The 22291-nt window shown below is 35.8% G+C and overlaps 1 protein-coding gene across 3 annotated transcripts in view; it reads left to right on the top strand.

Annotated features, from left to right (window-relative positions):
- The window catches only part of CHM (CHM, Rab escort protein 1), a 260457-nt gene that overhangs the window by 120459 nt on the left and 117707 nt on the right, over positions 1–22291 (top strand). For all 3 annotated transcript variants that reach the window (XM_027533285.1, XM_027533286.1, XM_027533287.1), the window contains one exon: positions 1110–1335. In XM_027533285.1, the coding sequence (XP_027389086.1) occupies positions 1110–1335 (226 nt within the window). The remainder of the gene's footprint in view (positions 1–1109; positions 1336–22291) is intronic.

The following is a 22291-nucleotide window of genomic DNA, read 5'->3' as shown; positions in this document are numbered from 1 at the left end:
TATCTGTCATTTAGAGATTTGTATATTCATTTCTCAAGGATCACTTTTGCTTAGAGTATTGAATTATTTATTTTGACTGGTTAAAAGGAAGCTAGATGGTGTGGGTGTTATCTTCTGGATTAGGAGAAGATATGGTTTCTAATCTTGGCTTTGCCCCATCTCATTTTGTGATCTGGGACCTGTTGCTTACTTCAAAGTTTGTTGAAAGTTCAATACACCACTTTAGTATCAAGAGTTTTGCACTTAAATGTTCATTGAACTGCAAAAGTTATCCAAAATAGGGATATACTGACAATTCCCTTAGAAAATTGAGAAATACAGCATTTTTTTTTTTTTTTATTATATGGAATATTGAAAGTCTCTTGTTCTTAAAGTTTCAAGTCCATTTATTACTGCCAGATTTTTTTTCCATAGTAGCTTAAACTTATATTTTCTGTAAATTTTTATAATTTTTATTTGTTTATATTCATCTAAGAAGTTTTTCTCTTCCACTAACAGTCCAGTTACATTTTTTTCTGTTATTGGTTTAAAGAAATAGTATTTAGGGGATCCTTATATTTTGAGATGAGAGTATAAGGCAGTGGGATTGATACCACTAGCCATACAGAAATTAGTTTCTTTACTTTTTAGTCATAGTTCATTGTTCCAAGTTTTAGGAAGGAATAGTAATTCAAAAAAATCAAGTGCTACAATATCATTGTTTTCACAAAAAAGTTACCATTAGTTATATTTAATATTTCAAAATGTAATCATTGACATTGGTCTGTAGTTGATAGTAAAGTAAGATTATTGCCAACCATGGAAAGCTGTTGTGATGGTTAATTAATTCTTTAATGCTTTTCTAATTTTTTGAATCAATAAAATACTAAACACAGAATCATCATTTAAAACTTAAAAATTGTGTCATCAATCCAGTTAGGATAGTGCCGTTGTTCCTAGTTTTTTTCCCTCTAAAATCAACGGTCTCAGTCCAAAATGTAGTAATACTACCACCAACTGTGTCCTTTGCTAAGTGTTTTAAGCAAACTTGATCTAATTTTTGTACAGTAGTTTTAAATGGAAGTTTGGTTCTGATTTTAACTAATAAATTTTCCTCTTTCTTTTCATAGCCTATGAGGAAATTACATTTTCTGAATATTTAAAAACTCAAAAATTAACCCCCAACCTCCAATATTTTGTTCTGCACTCAATGGCAATGACATCAGAGACAGGCAGCAGTACCATAGATGGTCTCAAAGCTACTAAGAACTTTCTTCACTCTCTTGGGCGATATGGCAACACTCCATTTTTATTTCCTTTATATGGTCAAGGAGAACTCCCTCAGTGTTTCTGCAGGTAAGATGGGCATTGGTTTTTTTATCTCTTCTTAAAATGATACTTGAATAACAGATGAAAATTAGAAAGACAAAAATGAAATTTAGTCAAGATTTAGTATATACAGACATACTATTTGTTATTCAACTCACCCCTCCCCTCTTCTGCCCTTGCTAATTCTTAGGCTGAAGCCTAATGAGTTCATGCTCATCTTTTTTTTTTTTTTAATTAATTTATTTATTTTAATTGGAGGATGATTACTTTACAATACTGTAGTAGTTTTTGCCATACATTGACGTGAATCAGCCATGGGTGTACATGTGTTCCCCATCCTGAATCCCCTTCCCACCTCCCTCCCCATCCCATCCCTCAGGGTCATCCCAGTACACCGGCCCCAAGCACCCTGTCTCATGCATCAAACCTTGACTGGCGATCTATTTCACATAGGGTAATATATATGTTTCAGGGCTATTCTCTCAAATCATCCCAGCCTCGCCTTCTGCCTCAGAGTCCAAAACTCTGTTCTTTACATCTGTGTCGCCTTTGCTGTCTGGCACATAGGATCATCATTATAATCATTCTAAATTCCATATATATGTGTTAATATACTCTATTGGTGTTTTTCTTTAACTTCAGTTTATATAATAGAATCCAGTTTAATCCATCTCATTAGAACTGAGTCAAATGCATTATATTTAATAGCTGAGTAATATTCCATTGTGTATATGTACCACAGCTTTCTTATCCATTCGTCTGCTGATGACCACCTAGGTTGCTTAGATGTCCTGACTATTGTAAACAGTGCTGCGATGAATATTGGAGTTCATGTGTCTCTTTCAATTCTGGTTTCCTTGGTTTGTATGCCCAGCACTGGGATTGCTGGGTCGTATGGCAGTTCTATTTCCAGTTTTTTAAGGAATCTCCACACTTCTCCATAGTGGATGTACTAGTTTGCATTCCCACCAACAGTGTAAAAGGGTTCCCTTTTCTCCACACCCTCTCTAGCATTTATTGTTTATAGACTTTTTGATAGCAGCCATTCTGACCGGCATGAGATTGTACCTCATTGTGGTTTTGATTTGCATTTCGCTGATAAGTTACGTTGAACATCTTTTCACGTGTTTGTTAGCCATCTGTATGTCTTCTTTGGAGAAATGTCTGTTTAGATCTTTGGCCCAATTTTTGATTGGGTTATTTTTCTGGAGTTGAGCTGCAGGAGCTGCTTGTATATTTTTGAGATTAATTCTTTGTCAGGTGCTTCCTTTGCTGTTACGTTCTCCCATTCTGAAGGCTGTCCTTTCACCTTGCTTAGAGTTTCCTTCATTGTACATAAGCTTTTAAGTTTAATTAGGTCCCATTTGTTTATTTTTGCTTTTATTTCCTTTATTCTGGGAGGTGGGTCATAGAGGATCCTGCTGTGATTTATGTCAGAGTGTTTTGCCCATGTTTTCCTCTAGGAGTTTTATAGTTTCTGGTCTTACATTTAGATCTTTAACCCATTTTGAGTTGTATTTTGTGTATGGTGTTAGAAAGTGTTCTAGTTTGATTCTTTTGCAGGTCATTGACCAGCTTTCAGAAGTCTGTTCTGGCATGTATGTCTCTTTTGCTGTATTGCATATAGGGTAGTCATTACCGTTTTTCTAAATTCCATATATATGCATTAATATACTATATTGGTGTTTCTCTTTCTCACTTCACTTTGTATAATAGGCTCCAGTTACATACACCTCATTAGAATTGACTCAAACGCATTCCTTATTTTATAGCTGAGTAGTATACCATTGTGTGTATGTACCACTACTTCCTTATCCATTAGTCTGCTGATGGACATCTAGGTTGCTTCTATGTCCTGGCTATTGTAAATAGTGCTGCAATGAACATTGGGGTACAGTGTGTCTCTTTTAATTCTGATTTACTTGGTGTGTATGCCCAGCAATGGCATTACTGGATCGTATGGCAGTTCTATTTCCAGTTTTTTAAGGAATCTCCACCCTGTTCTCCATAATGGTTGTATTAGTTTGCATTCCCAGCAACTGTGTAAGAGGGTTCCTTTTTTTCTCCAGCATTTATTGTTTGTATACTTTTTGATGGTAGTCATTCTGACTGGCATAAGATGGTAGGTACCACATTTTGGTTTTGATTTCCATTTCTCTGATTATGAGTGATGTTGAGCATATTTTCATGTGATTATTAGCCATGTGTATGTCTTCTTCGGACAAATGTTTACTTAGTTCTTTGGCCCACTTTTTGATTGGGTCATTTATTTTTCTGGTATTGAGCTGCAGGAGCTGCTTGTATACTTTGGAGATTTATTCTTTGTTAGTTGTTTTATTTGCTATTATTTTCTCCCATTCTGAAGGATACCTTTTCACCTTGCTCATAGTTTCCTTCACTGTGCAAAGCATTTGCATTTAATTAAGTCCCATTTGTTTATTTTTGTTTTTATTTCCATTACTCTGGGAGGTAGGTCATAGAGTATCTTGCTGTGATTTGTGTCGGAGCGTGGTTTGCCTATGTTTTCCTCTAAGCGTTTTATAGTTCTGGTCTTATATTTAAATCTTTAATCCATTTTGACTTTATTTTTCTGTATAGTTTTAGAAAGTGTTTTAGTGGTATTCTTTTACAAGTGGTTGTCCAGTTTTCCTAGCATCACTTATTAAAGAGATTGTCTTTTCCCCATTGTATATTCTTGCCTCCTTTGTTAAAGATAAGGTGTCCATAGGGATGTAGATTTATCTCTGGGCTTTCTATTTTGTTCCATTGATCTATATGTCTTTCTTTGTGCCAGTACCATACTGGCTTGATGACTGTAGCTTTGTATTATAGTCTGAAGTCAGGCAGGTTGATTGCTCCAGTTCCATTCTTATTTCTCAAGATTGCTTTGGCTATTTGAGGGTTTTTGTGTTTCCATACACATTGTGAAATTGTTTGTTGTAGTTCGGTGAAAAATATTGTTGGTAGCTGGATAGGGATTGTGTTAAATCTATAGATAGCTTTGGGCAGTATACTCATTTTCACTATATTCATTCTTCCAATGCACAAGCATGGTATATTTCTCCATATATTTGTGTCATATTTGATTTCTTTCATCTGTGTTTTATAGTTCTGTATATACAGGTCTTTTTTTTTTTTTTAGTTAAATTTATTCTTAAATATTTCATTCTTTTTCTTGCAATGGTGAATGGGACTGTTTCCTTAATTTCTCTTTCTCTTTTCTCATTATTATTGTAGAGGAATGCAAGGGATTTCTCTGTGTTAATTTTACATCCTGCAACTTTACTATATTCATTGATTAGGTCTAGTAAATTTTCTGATTGTTTCTTTAGAGTTTTCTATGTAGAAGATGATGTCATCTGCAAACAGTGAGAGTTTTTCTTCTTCTTTTCCATTCTGAATTCCTTTATTTCTTTTCCTTCTCTGATTTCTCTGACTCAGACTTCCAAAACTCTGTTGAATAGTAGTAGTTAGAATGGGAACCCTTGTCTTGTTCCTGATTTTAGAGGAAATGCTTTCAGTTTTTCCCCATTGAGGATAATGTTTGCTATTGGTTTGTCATATATGGCTTTTATTATGTTAAGGTATGTGCCTTCTAAGCCTGCTTTCTGGAGATTTTTCATCATAAATGGGTGTTCAGTTTTGTTAAAGGCTTTGTCTGCATCTGTTCAATTTATCATATGGTTTGTATCTTTCAATTTATTAATATGGTGTAACAGATTGATTGATTTGTGAATACTGATGAATCCTTGCATCCTTGGAATAAAGCCCACTTGATCATGATATATGATCTTTTTAATATGGTCTTTGGTTCTGTAGGCTAGAATTTTGTTGAAGATTTTTGCATCTATGTTTATCAGTGATGTTGGCCTTTAGTGTTATTATTTGCTGTTTCTCTTCTGTCTTGAGGTAGGCATGTATAGCTATGAACACCCCTCTTAGCACTGCTTTTACTGAATCCATTAGGATTTTGGATTGTTGTGTTTTCATTTTCATTTGTTTCTATGTATATTGCGATTTTCATTTTGATTTCTTTTGTGATCTGTTGGTTATTCAGAAGCTTGTTGTTTATCCTCCATATATTTTTATTTTTAGTCGTATTTTCTCCTGTAGTTGATGTCTAACCTTACTGCACTGTGATCAGAAAAGATGCTTGAAATAATTTCCATATTTTCAAATTTACCAATGCTTGATTTATGGTTCAGGATGTGATCTATCCTGGAGAATGTCCCATGTGCACTTGAGAAAAAAGTGAGATTCATATTTTGGGGGTGAAATACCCTGTGTGTGTGTGTGTATTTATTAATATGTGTTTTATATTAATATATTATGTTATATTATGTAATATATATTAATGTTATATATATAGGTCTAAGTGGTCCATTTTATCATTTAAAGTTTGTGTTTCCTTGTTAATTTTCTGTTTGGTTGATCTATCCATAGGTGTGAGTGGGGTATTTAGTTCATTTCAGTTGCTCACTTGTGTCCGACTCTTTGCGACGCTATGAACCACAGCATGCCAGGCCTTCCTGTCCATCACCAACACTTGGAGTTCACTCAGACTCACATCCATCGAGTCAGTGATGCCATCCGGCCATCTCATCCTCTGTCGTCCCCTTCTCCTCCTGCCCCCAATCCCTCCCAGCATTAGAAGCTTTTCCAGTGAGTCAACTGTTCGCATGAGGTGGCCAAAGTTTTGGAGTTTCAGCTTTAGTATCAGTCCTTCCAAAGAACAACCAGGACTGATCTCCTTCAGAATGGACTGGTTGGATCTCCTTGCAGTCCAAGGGACTCTCAAGAGTCTTTTCCAACACCACAGTTCAAAAGCATCAATTCTTCGGTGCTCAGCTTTCTTCACAGTCCAACTCTCACATCCGTACATGATCACTGGAAAAACCATAGCCTTGACTTGACGGACCTTTGTTGGCAAAGTAATGTCTCTGCTTTTTAATATGCTATCTAGGTTGGTCATAACTTTCCTACCAAGGATTAAGCATCTTTTAATTTCTTAGCTGCAATCACCATCTGCAGTGATATTGGAGCCCCCAAAAATAAAGTCTAACACTGTTTCCCCGTCTATTTCCCATGAAGTGATGGGACCAGATGCCATGATCTTCGTTTTCTGAATGTTGAGCTTTAAGCCAATGTTTTCACTCTCCTTTTGCACTTCCATCAAGAGGCTTTTTAGTTCCTCTTCATTTTCTGCCATAAAGGTGATGTCATCTGCATATCTGAGGTTATTGTTATTTCTCCCGGCAATCTTGATTCCATCTTGTGCTTCTTCCAGCCCAGCGTTTCTCATGATATACTCTGCATATAAGTTAAATAAGCAGCATGACAATATACAGCCTCAACATCCTCCTTTTCCTATTTGGAACCAGTGTGTTGTTCCATGTCCATTTCTAACTGTTGCTTCCTGACCTGCATACAGGTTTCTCAAAAAGCAGGTCAGGTGGTCAAGTATTCCCATCTCTTGAAGAATTTTCCAGTTTTTGTGATCCACACAGTCAAAGGCTTTGGCATAGTCAATAAAGCTGAAATAGATGTTTTTCTGGAACTCTCTTGCTTTTTCGATGACCCAGCAGATGTTGGCAATTTGATCTCTGGTTCCTCTTCCTTTTCTAAAACCAGCTTGAACATCTGGAAGTTCATGGTTCATGTATTGCTGAAGCCTGGCTTGGAGAATTTTAAGCATTACTTTAGTAGCGTGTGAGATGAGTGCAATTGTGCGGTAGTTTGAGCATTCTTTGGCATTGCCTCTCTTTGGGATTGGAATGAAAACTGACCTTTTCCAGTCCTGTGGCCACTGCTGAGTTTTCCAAATTTGCTGGCGTATTGCGTGCAGCACTTTCACAGCATCATCTTTCAGGATTTGACATAACTCAACTGGAATTCCATAACCTCCACCAGCTTTGTTCGTAGTGATGCTTTCTAAGGCCCACTTGACTTCACATTCCAGGATGTCTAGCTCTAGGTGAGTGATCACACCATCATGATTTTCTGGGTCATGAAGATCTTTTTTGTACAGTTTTTCTGTGTATTCTTTCTTGCCACCTCTTCTTAATATATTCTGCTTATTTGCTAAGTCACTTCAGTTGTGTCTGACTCTGTGCAATCCTATAAGATGGCAGCCCACCAGGCTCCGCCATCCCTGGGATTCTCCAGGCAAGAACACTGGAGTGGGGTGCCATCGCCTTCTCCAATTCTGCTTATAGGGTTGTCTAATTATTGGTTTTTAAGTCTGACAAGCAAGGCTTTGAGTTGTAATTTTCAAACATTACTTTATTGAAGTGTTTATCTTTGATCTGTCAATAATAAAGTGAAATGTTTTGAAATCTCCCATTATGATTTTTCATTTGTCAATTTCTCCCTGTAATTCTATCAGTTTTTATTTTATATTTATTTTGAGTCAATTTATTAAGATCATATATGTTTCCAGTTTAATATTTCTGATGAATTTAATATTTTGCATAGTCTGGTTTCTCCATCCCTAATAGTACATTTTCCTTTAAAGTATATTTTGTCTAATATCAAGTAACTACTCCAAGTTTTTAGTATTTGCCTATTATATCTTTCTCCATCCCTTCATTTTTTAACTAAATTTAGAGCTCTTAATAGGAGACTATTAAATTTTTTTTTTAATTCCATCTGACAATCTGTCTTTTATCAAGCAGGGTAAATGCGATTAACAGGAGTGTGTTCCTTTATTCTGAAGTATATAATTTAAAAAATTCTTCTAGTTTATGCTCTGAGTAGTTAATGCTTTCTAGTTTGTGTGTACATGAAAACAACTTTTTTTTCCCCTTTTTGTCTTGAGTGGATATTTATTAGCTAAAGAGTTCTAGGTTGGCTCTCAGTACTTTAAAATTTGATTTCCTTTTTTGCCATTAAGAAGTTTTATGTTGCTTAATTGTCATTTCTTTATAAATGTTATCTATTTTCTCTTAGGTCAAACCATATGAAATTAACAGTATTAAAACTTTTTAACCTATAATTCCACATGGCTCAAATAACTGTATTTATTTCCTCTGTCTGTGAATTGTCATTTATTATTGTAGAAAACTATCAGTCAGTATCTTGCAAATTTGTTTTTGTCCCCTGTTTCCATTTTCACCTTTTTGGAACCACAAATAGATATGTTTTAAAACCTAACATTATCCCTTCCATATTGTTTAATTTCTTTTTCATATTTTCTATTTCCTTATCCTTCCTGCTACATTCTTAGTACCTTATATAGGTCTATTTTCCATATTATTAGTTCTCTTCACTTGTAACTAATCTGCAATTTTTTTTTTTTGTCTCATTTTATTTTTTTATTTTTTAAAAACTGTGCATTGAACCTGGACTGGCATCTCGTTTCATACATGATATTTTACATGTTTCAATGCCATTCTCCCAAATCTTCCCACCCTCTCCCTCTCCCACAGAGTCCATAAGCCTGTTCTATACGTCAGTGTCTCTTTTGCTGTCTCGTACACAGGGTTATTGTTACCATCTTTCTAAATTCCATATATATGCATTAGTATACTGTATTGGTGTTTTTCCTTCTGGCTTACTTCACTCTGTATAATAGGCTCCAGTTTCATCCACCTCATTAGAACTGATTCAAATGTATTCTTTTTAATGGCTGAGTAATACTCCATTGTGTATATGTACCTTAGCTTTCTTATCCATTCATCTGCTGATGGACATCTAGGTTGCTTCCATGTCCTGGCTATTATAAACAGTGTTGCGATGAACATTGGGGTACACGTGTCTCTTTCCCTTCTGGTTTCCTCAGTGTGTATGCCCAGCAGTGGGATTGCTGGATCATAAGGTAGTTCTATTTCCAGTTTTTTAAGGAATCTCCACACTGTTCTCCATAGTGGCTGTACTAGTTTGCATTCCCACCAACAGTGTAAGAGAGTTCCCTTTTCTCCACACCCTCTCCAGCGTTTATTATTTGTAGACTTTTGGATTGCAGCCATTCTGACTGGTGTGAAATGGTACCTCATAGTGGTTTTGATTTGCATTTCTCTGATAATGAGTGATGTTGAGCATCTTTTCATGTGTTTGTTAGCCATCTGTATGTCTTCTTTGGAGAAATGTCTTAATTCTTTTTTTTTTACTTCAGTATTTTTTCCCTTCATTTTTAGAAGTTCTGCTTCTCCCCCATGAAGTCTTCCTTGTCATTGTTTGGTATTCTCTTTTGCTTGTTCATTTCTTTCATATACAGATATTTTATATTCTGCCATGTGTTGTTTCTGTTGATTTATATTAATGATTTATTTCCTTTTGTCATGCTTATTTTTGATTGAGAATTTGTATTTGATTCATTTTATTTTTTTTATTATTATTTTTTTTGATTCATTTTAATCTGTGGAAATCTGGGGGCCCAAATTAAGGACACTTTCCTTCAAGGATTATTTGTCTTTTGCTTCAGCCAGAAGGCAGTAAGACTTGAGACCATGCTGACTCCCTTCAAGGGGTCTTTGCTTAATAAAGGAACTGCAGATAGAGCTCTCATGCTGATACAGACAATGTGACTTTTTTTTTTTTTAATTGCAGTGTTTGTTGCTTAAAACTTTGTGTTCAGCTCAAGATTTGTACTGTGCCTATGTATGTTTGGGGTTGGGGATTTTCCTCTGGATATTTCTCTTATTTCCTTCACTCTCAGCAATGCAATAAAAATTATTTTTAATGTAAGAAATAGTTTTTTGTTAGTAATAGGGGTCCCTTCACAGTATCTAGTTGAATATACTACTGGAAGTAGGTATTCTCAAATCTGCATTTCTTAACTGTGTGATTTTGTTTATGGTAAGAAGGTTATGAATTTGAAAGTAACTTCATTCTGAAAGATAGGTCTTTGTATTTCTAGACAAGTTCTTCCTCCTCCAGTTGCTTGCCAAAGTAGGGATGAACAGGGAGTGTCATGTCCCCCAGGACCAGACTTCTTCCTATCAGTTAAAACTAATAGGGGAGTTCTGTGGGTTTCTTGGGCTTCCCTTCTAGCTCAGTTGGTAAAGAATCCACCTGCTATGCAAGAGACCCCTGTTCTATTCCTGGGTCAGGAAGATCCTCTGGAGAAGGGATAGGCTATTCACTCCAGTATTCTTGGTCTTCCCTGGTTCAGATGATAAAGAATCCACCTGCAATGTGGGAGACCTGGGTTTGATCCCTGGGTTGGGAAGATCCCCTCAAGGAGGGCATGGCAACTTATTCCAGTATTCTTGCCTGGAGAATCCCCATGGATAGAATAGCCTGGCAGTCTATAGTCCATGGGATCACAAGAAGTCAGACACGACTGAGCTACTAAGGACGGACACACGTGGATTTCTTAGTCATTCTTTTCTTCTTCCTATGGCATTGCCTAATTCAAAAGGAGACACAATACTTTCTCTTGTGTTCCCACTTGCCACTTACTCCTACACAGCTTTAGGATAAGGAATAGGGACAGAATGAACAGATCACTGGGGAGTGAGTGGAAGCTCACTGGCTTCCTTAGCAACACTTTATGAAAATAGAATATTTAACCTCATTCTTATTTTATCACAGAAGCCCTATATTTCATTTCCTAATTTATACATTTGTAAATCTTTATGTAGTTTTTGTTTACTTGTTGTTTTTAAGAGAAAAGACATTTAAAGTTTCATTTGTTTGTCCTGTACTGATTAAATTTGAATGAGATTCTTACATGTTGAATTTTTTTAGACAAAACATTTTTTCCCAAAGATGATTGTAATCCTCTCAATATATATATTTTCAGCCCTCTGTATCTTTTTATCCTCTGCAGAGCCTAGCTCAGAATTTTGTATGTGGTTCATATTTAATGTTTGTTATAAAAATTATATCTCACTCTCTCCAATTTGAAGTGAATTCATTTTGCAAAGAATGATATAATTAAATGTATATGATATTAACGACAACAAAAAAAGACTTATGTTTGAAGTAGTATATTAAACTTTTGGGTGATTCTGTGGTAATCAAGGCAACTCTGAGTTCTTACATATTATATATATGAATCTGTGTGGTTATAAATTTAAAAAATGCATTTACTTGGCCTAGGGATATTAACTTTTAATCTTATATTTGATTCCTTGCATAATGCTTTATAATTTCATATAAATATTGTTCTGTACTAACACTATCACCATCTATACATCATAGTCAGCACTTTTTATCACTAGGTTATCAGAATTAGGTGTCACCTGTTCTGTGATTTCTAACCACCATTCTGTATTCTGTTTTAATATAACCCTCTTAAGCATTTCTCACAGCCAGTTACAGTGTATTCTCATCAAGGCTACTGTTATAAATGACATACATGCATATTTATGTGAACGATTCAAAGACTTTTGTAAGTCATATCTTTGAATTTTGAATGTATCCTGCATAAACATATAACATTTTAACTACTAGAGATAACTTCCATGAATAAACGCCCTTTGAGGTTTTTATCAATTTAAATCTGTAGTTTTTTTTTTTCCACCAAAGAAAATGAAGATTATTTATTATACTACCTACTACCCATTAATGTGTCAAGATACATAAATTGGACCATACTAGAAGAAAAGTCATTGAAACCTATATATTTTTCCAGTCTAGCAAGCCATAGAATTTCCCCTATTGTATTAGTTGGTTGATAATTTTTTTTTGGAACATTGGGCAGGATATGTATGCAGTATACAGGTTTTTAAACTCTCACACGCTTTATCTTCCAGACAGAAGTCCTTTTTAAGCCCTAATCAAGTAATTTATTTCTGCTATCTGTGTGGTTGGTAGCATAGTAGCCTTTAGAACTACTTTTTAGCTCTGAATAGGTTTCATATACTGTGTCATGTTTTTATAATGTATGAAATAAAGCAGTATCTATGGGATCTAAAAAACTACATTTAAAATTTTTTTTTATAAATAAACCTAGACTGCCTAGAGATTGTTACTTGTTTTTTGTGAAGAAAGAGTATTTAACTGATAGTTTACCGGATAATTCAGCCTTTGGTTCTTCAGGTTTCAGCCTAGATTTTATTTTTTATTTCTTTTTCTGCTTTAATGTAGTGAGATTGTTAAAACATAAAGAATGAGTCCATTTTACATTTAACATGTAATGTAAATTGTGTGTGTGTGTGTGTGTGTGTGTGTGTGTGTGTGAAATCACCACTTGGTATTGCGTACTTACCTTCAAATGGCATTTTCCTGAATATTATATGTGGAAAATTGAATAGATGTGCCATCTACCTCACGAAATTTTCAGCACACCTTGATTAACTTATAGCTTTTTTTAAATAAAAAGAGAATGACAGAACACCAAAGGTCCAAAACATAAGTAACTTGCTCAAGATTATAGGAATAGCACAGAATGACAGGAAAGGAAATCTCCCATTTGATACATTCATTCAGTAATGGCAGAAAGAATGATGCCCCAAATAAGCCACATAGATACTACCATGATTTTGTTATAAACATGAAATTTGTTTTTTAATATACAATGTAAGACATTTTATATTGCTTTGTCTTTTTCTTCTGCTTTAAGAAAATATTTTCTTTAGTCTAAAGTCAAAGATCAAAATATATGCTTTACTGAATATTGTATTGTTCCATTTGGAGAACTCCTAGTACAAAACGTCTTTCAGACCAAAGTAACCTGCTTATTTTATTCTGTAATAACCAATTTTTTTTTTTATTCAGAGAATTTTCAGAAATCTAAGAGATGTTTGCTAAACTCGGTAAACATATTTGAAAACTAAGAGAAGACTTAAAATTGACCAAAGATTATACTGATGGAAAATTTTATGAGTTTATGACTTAAACTGCATGTTGTCAGAAAGAGCAACGTTTCAGGTGCTTTTTAGTGTCTGCTTCCAATGTTCTTTCCCCTTCACCGAAGTGTGGACTAGGTTATGGATCTAGGTTCTTTATCAGTATATTTCTTCCTCTTCAACAGCATTCTCCTTAATCCATCTTCTTGTAAAATTCTCCCTACTATTCTGCTAGTTATGGAACAGAAAAAATTAAAGTTGGAAGAATGCTTTTAAATTGTTTTGACTGGTTGTCTAATTTTACAAATGAGGAAAGTTAACATAAAAAGAGGGTGAGGCTAGAATCCACATGTCCTGATATTCATTCTTCACAATTATCTTCTTATGTAGTGTGTCTTCAAACAACATTTTCTGGAAAAAAAAAAGAGAAAGTTAATACAAATATTGTTATTTCGGGGGATTTTTAAGTATTCATTGTTTAACAAGTAGTAATTTGCTATTTCTCCTCTCACTGTCAGTGCATAATCACTACCCCTTCAAAAAAAGGCAGAAGAGAATAAGGGCTATTCTTACATTGTTCTAGAAACATGTTCTAATTCTATGACCAATAGATAATACCAGTTTAGATGAATAAAGCAATTATTTCAACTTCCCAAATTTACCTAATTGATAAAGGAAAAACAGACCATGAACAAATCGATCTCCCTCACACCCCTATAACTTGTATGCATGCATTTGATAATACTAATGCTGTGAAAGTGCTGCACTCAATATGCCAGCAAATTTGGAAAACTCAGCAGTGGCCACAGGACTGGAAAAGGTCAGTTTTCACTCCAATCCCAAAGAAAGGCAATGCCAAAGAATGCTCAAACTGCCACACAATTGCACTTATCTCACACGCAAGTAAAGTACTGCTCAAAATTCTCCAAGCCAGGCTTCAGCAATACGTGAACTGTGAACTTCCAAATGTTCAAGCTGGTTTTAGAAAAGGCAGAAGAACCAGAGATCAAATTGCCAACGTCCGCCGGATCATGGAAAAAGCAAGAGAGTTCTAGAAAAACATCTATTTCTGCTTTATTGACTATGCCAAAGCCTTTGACTGTGTGGATCACAATAAACTGGAAATTTCTGAAAGAGATGGGAATACCAGACCACCTGACCTGCCTCTTGAAAAACCTATATGCAAGTCAGGAAGCAACAGTTAGAACTGGACATGGAACAACAGACTGGTTCCAAATAGGAAAAGGAGTACGTCAAGGCTGTATATTGTCACCCTGCTTATTTAACTTATATGCAGAGTATATCATGAGAAACGCTAGGCTGGAAGAAGCACAAGCTGGAATCACGATTGCCGGGAGAAATATCAATAACCTCAGATATGCAGATGACATCACCCTTATGGCAGAAAGTGAAGAGGAACTCAAAAGCCTCTTGATCAAAGTGGAAGAGGAGAGTGAAAAAGTTGGCTTAAAGCTCAACATTCAGAAAACGAAGATGATGGCATCCGATCCCATCACTTCATGGGAAATAGATGGGGAAACAGTGGAAACAGTGTCAGACCTTATTCTTTTGGGCTCCAAGATCACTGCAGATGGTGACAGCAGCCATGAAATTAAGACGCTTACTCCTTGGAAGGAAAGTTATGACCAACCTAGATGGCATGCTCAAAAGCAGAGACATTACTTTTCCAACAAAGGTTCGTCTGGTCAAGGCTATGGTTTTTCCTGTGGTCATGTATGGATGTGAGAGTTGGACTGTGAAGAAGACTGAGCGCCAAAGAATTGATGCCTTTGAACTGTGGTGTTGGAGAAAACTCTTGAAAGTCCCTTGGACTGCAAGACATCCAACCAGTCCATTCTGAAGGAGATCAGCCCTGGCATTTCTTTGGAAGGAATGATGCTAAAGCTGAAACTCCAGTACTTTGGCCACCTCATGCGAAGAGTTGACTCATTGGAAAAGACTGATGCTGGGAGGGATTGGGGGCAGTAGGAGAAGGGAACGACAGAGGATGAGATGGCTGGATGGCATCGCTGACTCGATGGACGTGAGTCTGAGTGAACTCCGGGAGTTGGTGATGGACAGGGAGGCCTGGTGTGCTACGTTTCATGGGGTCGCAAAAAGTCAGACACGACTGAGCGACTGAACTGACTGAGCGACTGAACTGAACTGAACTGAAATGACTGAATGCAGATAAGCCTGGTAGCTGTTCAGGTCCTTTAATGGACTGGAACCTGGTTGTCCGGAGTTGACGATAAGAAAGTAAAAGAGAGAGAGAAAGAGACTGATATTCTTTGGTTTACACAGGAAACCAATAAAGCTCTTGACACGGAGCTTGCACTGCTTCACATAGGCACCAGGCGCCCTCTGAGGGGGTGAAGGCACAGTGTGCTTTCTCGAGAAGTCTTAGAAGCCCAGGTAAGAAAGTGAGGTCAGCGGGCTTCTGCGCTTCAAAGAATTAACCTGAGAGAGAGAGAGAAATAAAGACACGGGGACTCAAGGTCTCGTGGAGCAAAGGTGTTTTATTCAACATAATGTGGGTATATATATTGTCTTACAAGATAGCTATTTTCAGCAAAGATAAAAATCAAAAGTCCAGACTTACAAATTATCATGAGGCAATCTATATCAAAAAGAGAGGGTTGTAAATAATCACTTTTACCATATGGTTCATAAAAAGGAAGAGGATCATAAATAGTTACTTATCACCATATGGAAAAACTAAGGAAGCAAACGCATGCATTCCTCAGCCCCGGGAGCTGTTTGCCAACTCCTCTTAATTCCTGAATATTCAGGAGTTAATAAGGGACAGAGGATTCCTGACAGATCCAAAAGAGCACACAGGAAGCCTCCTGTTAAATGCTTCCTGACAGGTAGCCATTGTGTTTTACACATTTTTGGGACTAGTTAGCATTGATCTGTTTTATGCTCTAAATCCTCTTGATGTCCTCCCACAGTGTCACAAGTAGAACTTCATGATTCAACTAGGTACAAAATCTGGCCCTGTGTCTAACTGTATATTTGACAAGTGCAGTGTGTGTATGTGTGTGTTAGTGTAAAGCTTGATTATTGAATCAAGCCTTCAGTATTTGAAATTAAATGTTCAAAAATGGCCAGAGTGAATTAAATTGAAATGGATTAATTAATTGAACATTGAGTATATAGATCCTATGGTTAAGTAAGAAATATTTTCATAATGGATCACTACACATTTTTCGTTTTGCAACACTGCAGCTGAATAGAACTGCATTGAAATATGATAAGGTTCTTAACCTAAGGTGCACTTAACTTTGGAATTTATACATAGCAGATTATATCTTTATAAAATATAAAATATGCATAATTTCATTGAATTTTCATAGGCATCCATGACCTTAATAACAAGGGTTGAGAACCATTGTTTGGAGTTTTGTAGAAAAAAAATAGCTTTTTTTTTTTTTTTTTTAATCAGATAATCATTCGTTAAGAGCTTATAAAAAGAAGAGGCTCTAAATAGTGAATAGCCAAGGTGCCTCTTGGCTCTAAAGACCAGAGAGATATAGGAAAACTTGGAAAATACTGCTATTGGAACTGTTATTTACAGGTACCTCTTTGGGTAGGTGAAAGCAGATATCTGTGTTCTAGTGGTGTTAAGGAGAGGTAAGTTTAGTGCACTGAACCAGAGTGTGCATTTTAGAGCCAGACCAAGGGGCCAAATCCTGGTTTCACCATTTACTAGCTGTGTATAATTGGGAAAGTTCTTTAACCTCTCTGTGCTTCCATTTCTTCATTTTTTTCAATGGGGATAATAATGATAGTATCTACTTCATAAGTTCTGAGGTTTAAAATGAATTAGTATGTAGAAAGTGCTTAAACTAGTCTTAGTAAATACTATGGAAGTATTAGGTGTTATTACTCTTACTATGATTGTGATAATTATCACTGCTGTTGCTATTGAGGCTGTTTTAGAATGCCACGAGGGCAAATATGAAACCAAGTTAGGCACTGAGCCAGATTTGTGTTGTAATCCAGTGGGTCAGCAAACTTTTTCTGTAAAGGGTTAGATAGTAAATAGTTTAGCCTTTGCAAGCCATATGGTTTTGGTTGAAACTGTTTGCAGTCTTAGATAATATGTAAAATAATGGACATGGCTGTGTTTCAAAAAAAGTTTATTTACAGAAGTAGGTGGCAGGTTTTCTGACCCTAGTGTAATCAACTGGCTAGACTTGTGCCTACAAAACCATAGTAATAATTTTTTAAAACTCTGATGTTAGGAAGTTATACAGAATTGCCCCAGTGCAATGCCTGGTATGTATTAGTCATTCATTAAGTATTTGATGGATAAGTTGAGTGAATAGTTATGAATTGCTGCAAAGATTGCGTGTTAAAGGACTCATAGAGCTGAGTTTCTCAAGCTTTCACTTAATGTCAGATTTTAAAAGATTACTGTGTCTCATACCTAGAGTTTCTGACTTGCAGATCTGAAATGGGGCCTGGAAATTTGCATTCTAACATATATCCAGATGTTGATGCTGCTTGTTTAGGGAACACTGCTGAAGAGGAGGCAACTAGGTGAATTGCTGTCTGTGCCTAATTCTAATCAACAAGAAAGATTTAGTTAAAGTGACAGGAAGTTGTGATGAAGCATCTGTGTCATTTGTTGTTAGCTTGATTATTTTAATTTCTTCCCATTTAATTCAACAGCTAGTTTTAAGCATCTGTTCTCTGCTTAGTAATCTCCTTGGTGTAGTGGATATATACGAAAAAGAATATGACATAGACTTTGATGGCAGTGTCAGTAGTGTTTACTGTAGTTGAGGAAAGAAAAGAAAATGCACACTCATGGACCAGTTAAAGAATAAGAAAATATATTTCATAAGGTTCCAGAATGTGCAATCTAAGAATGAATGTCATCAGTACCCAGAAATTATTTGAAGGAGCCTAAATAGATATGATGTGAAATTAATTTAATCAAGGCACACAGATGACACTTAGGAAGTTACAGAAATCCCAGACTGCTCTGTTAACCCATCTAGAAAGATCAAGAAGATTTGGCTTCAATCTGTGCCAAGAACCATTAGTGGTCTGACCCTACCCTGTCATTGAACATGGTCCATTTCTGTGAGATATGTAATTATTCCAGAGGCTGTTGGTTTAGGCCAGAGTTTCTTAATCAAAGGACTGTTGACTTTTTTGACAGGATAATTTTTGCTGTGATGTAAGAGCTGACCTGTGCATTTTAGGATATATAGCAGCATCTCTGGCTTCTATGCACTGGATGCCACCACCTTCACCTACCTACTTGTGACAGATGAAAATATCTCCAGACGTTGCCAAATGTCCCTGAGGGCAAAATAATGCCTATTTGAGAAGTACTGATTTAGTCCAACTCAGTATATAATTTGGAGTAGTCTACTCTAGCTAAATGTTGATAAGCAGGGAGAATAAATCTTACTTCTCAATTTTTGATTCTATGATCTGGAACTATGTAAAAATTCTTTAAAGAACAGAGCAGTTCAAAATCTCTTGGCACTTGGATCAGTGGAGTAATTCATGTAGGTCATTTAGCAAAGTACCTGTCAGGAGATGTTAGATATCCACTGAAAAACAAATTCTTGGGTAACATATAACATTTTTAGTAGTTAGGGAAAAAAAGAAAATACTGAAAAAAAAAAAAAAGAAAGAAAACACACACACACACTCACTTTTATAAAGAAATGGAAGTCCTGTTTCCTACCTTGAATTCTACCATTGTTAAGTTAGTTGCATATCTTCCCAGATGTCTATGTATGAACATGTATGTATATGTATACTTAAAATGTAAGGGTCTGAATAGTTCTCTGGTATATGGACCTAAGTGCCATAATTTATTTAATCATTTTCCTGTTGTTGGTGTCATCATACTTCATGAAATTATGTCTTTATTATTTAAGAAATGTAATTTTATGTACAAAATTTTTGGAAAACAGAAACAGAAGTATTACTATTTATTATTACAATTAACTAAATCCCATCATCTGTTAACAATAATCACATTGTATTTTCTTTCCCCTTTTTTCAATCTACACATTTAAAGAATACCAGTAATAACAATCCTGTTATTATTATTTTTTTTAATTTGGCTATCTTGAATTATAACATAAGACAACTTATAGCCATCATCTTAAAAATACATAGCTTAGCTTAAATAGACAGCAGTGGAAGGCTGGGTATAATAATAGGAGTTCTTCAAATTCATGGGTCCTTAACCTGGCGCCAAGTGCCTAGAATAAATCACCTAGGTTTCAGGAATTTTTGGGTAAACAACCTGAAATTGCATGCCAAATTTTGTGTGTGTAATGTGCATAGCTGCATTTTTAGGAGGTTCCTAGTTTCTGTCAGTGTCTCAAGGAGTGTATCACCACTTAAAAATGTTAGGAACCACTGAAATGTACAATTTCAATTGAGAGCTGTCCTTATTAGAATAGCATTGTGGAGTAAATTAACTAGACAAGAAAGCTTGTCTCTATGAAGTTTGAGAACTATTGTTTGAACAGAATTTTTATAAACTGTAAAATACTAGAGGGTAAAAAAAACAGTGACATACCTAATTTTCTGAATCTTTTGTATGTGGTTTTCAAAACAGTTTTCCCTCTAGTTAATAGTTGATATTGGCATGGAGATGATACATAATGTAGAGTGTAAGCATGATGATGTCTGTATGATCACCTGTTTGTTTTTCCCTTGAGGAGAGAATGTTGTGTGCGATAAACTGCAAGGTGGTGATATAATCCATCATTTTGAAACCTGTTCTCTGGTGATGGATGGATAGATTGGTAAAATAACTCAATACTCTTCATTTTTTTCCAGGTTATTCACAGATCAGTGAGCACTGTTGTTAATAAAACAGTGGAATGCTTTTGTGTCCTTGCCTGCATTATTCCTCAGGTTGTGACAGAAAAACTCTCTTAATTTGAGATTAACCTCTTACTAAAACTTATATTACATTTAAGCGTGTGATGCTAGAGGATTTATGGTCACTCTCATGAATATATTAGTATTATATTGGCTACCTAAATTATACAGTTGGAGTTTCTACTTTATATAATAGCACCCTTCCATGCTAACTATGGGCTTCCCTTGTGGCTCAGAGGGTAAAGCGTCTACCTGCAATGTAGGAGACCCAGGTTCAATCCTCAGATCAGAAAGATCCCCTGGAGAAGGAAATGGCAACCCACTCCAGTACTCTTGCCTGGAAAGTTCCATGGACAGAGGAGCCTGGTAAGCTATAGTCCATCGAATCGCAAAGAGTCGCACACAACTGAGCACCTTCACTTCTTCCATGCTAACTAATTCAGATACTAGATTATCATCATAGGTAGGTACAGAAACTTACCCAATCATTTTCTCCTCAAGTAACTATTCCAGATCTATGTGTACTATTCCAAGTCTTAAAATAATTCTAATAACTTGTATTAGAGTGAAAGGTGACTATGTATAGGGCAAGAGTGATATTCAAGTTAATTCCAGTGATATTTGAAATAAGTCCATGTTTAGAGCTGAAATTTTAGTTTGATTACATTGAAAGGTAACACTGTGTGATTGTATTAACTGACTTTAAGGAGCATTCAAAACGATTCTTAACCCATCTCTTTGGAACCAATATATTAACATTGGTGAAAAAGTAATTGCAAGTTCTGACTGTGAATTTTAAGCCATTTATAACTAGGCTCAAACACATCTTTATTCATCAAAATAGGAACCATTACAATCAATACATTGTTGCAAATGAGAAATAAGTTTGTTTATTCCTGTAATGTAAAAATATATGCTTCAGGATTCCACGAACTCTTGGAAAGCATTTTCTGCCTCCTGCTGGTTATGGAACCGTTTCCCCCCAAAAAAGTAGTCGAGATGCTTGAGAAAATAGTAGTCTGTTGGTGAGAGGTCAGGTGAATATGGCAGATGAGGCACAACTTTGTAGCCCAATTTATTCAACTTGTGAAGCATAGGGTGATGTCATGAAGAATTGGGCCCTTTCTGTTTACCAATGCCTGCTGCAGGTGTTGCAGTTTTTGGTGCATCTCATTGATTTGCTGAGCATACTTCTCAGATGTAATGGTTTTTGCTGGGATTCAGAAAGCTGTAGCAGATCAGACTGGCAGCGGACTACCAAACAGTGACCGTGACCTTTTTTTGATGGAAGTTTGGCTGTGAGAAGTGCTTTGGAGTTTCACCTCTGTGCAGCCACTTAGCTGATCATCGCTGGTCGTTGTAGAAAACCCACTTTTCGTTGCACGGCACAATCCAATGAAGAAATGGTTTGCTGATGCATTGAATAAGAGAAGACGAAACTTGAAAGCAATTTTTTTTTTTTTTCCAGTCAGCTCATGAGGCACTGGCTTATTGAGGTTTTTTGCCTTTCCAATTTGCTTTAAATGCTAAATGACCATAGAATGGTACATGTTGATTTCTTCAGCAACTCCTCATATGAGGATGACCAATGAAGGCTCTGAGTTGGTCATTGTCAATTTCCAATGGCTGGCCACTGTGCTCCTCATCTTCAAGGTTCTCATCTCCTTTGCAAAACTTCTTGAACCACCACTGCCCTGTATGCTCATTAGCAGTTCCTGGGCCATATGTGTTACTGATGTTGTGAATTGTCTCTGCTGCTTTACTACCCATTTTGAACTTGAATAAGAAAAGAGGGAGGCGACATATGTACAGCTACTGCTGATTCATGGTGATGTTCTATAGAAAACAGCAAAATTCTGTAGAGCAATTATCCTTCAATTAAAAAATAAATACATTTTAAAAAAGCCCTCGAATTTGCCTTTTTCTAACATCATTTCCATATTCTAAAATACATATAAAATAAACAGCAAGTAATAAGTCATTGGGCTTCACTGACAGCTCAGTTGGTAAACAAAACAAACAAAAAAAAACCCATAAAGCAGGAAATATGCCCTAAAATGATGCATAACATAAGCACATTTATTTAAGAATGTATTCCAGTATCAAACAGTAAAATTCAACAAAGCAAAACCACAGTTACTTTTGCACCAACCTTATATTATTATGCAACTGCAATAGATACAATATGTGAAATGTGTTTTATTCTCAAGCCAGTTCAAAGAGCAAACCAGATTATAAAGATCTAAGGCTTTATTTCAAGAAAATTAGAGATACAAAGGGAACATTTCATGCAAAGATGGACTTGATAAAGGACAGAAATGGTATAGACCTAACAGAAGCAGAAGATATTAAGAAGAGGTGGCAGAAATACACAGAAG

Source organism: Bos indicus x Bos taurus, chromosome X (assembly GCF_003369695.1).
Source record: "Bos indicus x Bos taurus breed Angus x Brahman F1 hybrid chromosome X, Bos_hybrid_MaternalHap_v2.0, whole genome shotgun sequence".
Taxonomy (NCBI): Eukaryota; Metazoa; Chordata; class Mammalia; order Artiodactyla; family Bovidae; genus Bos; species Bos indicus x Bos taurus.
This window is presented reverse-complemented; position numbering and strand designations above follow the sequence as displayed.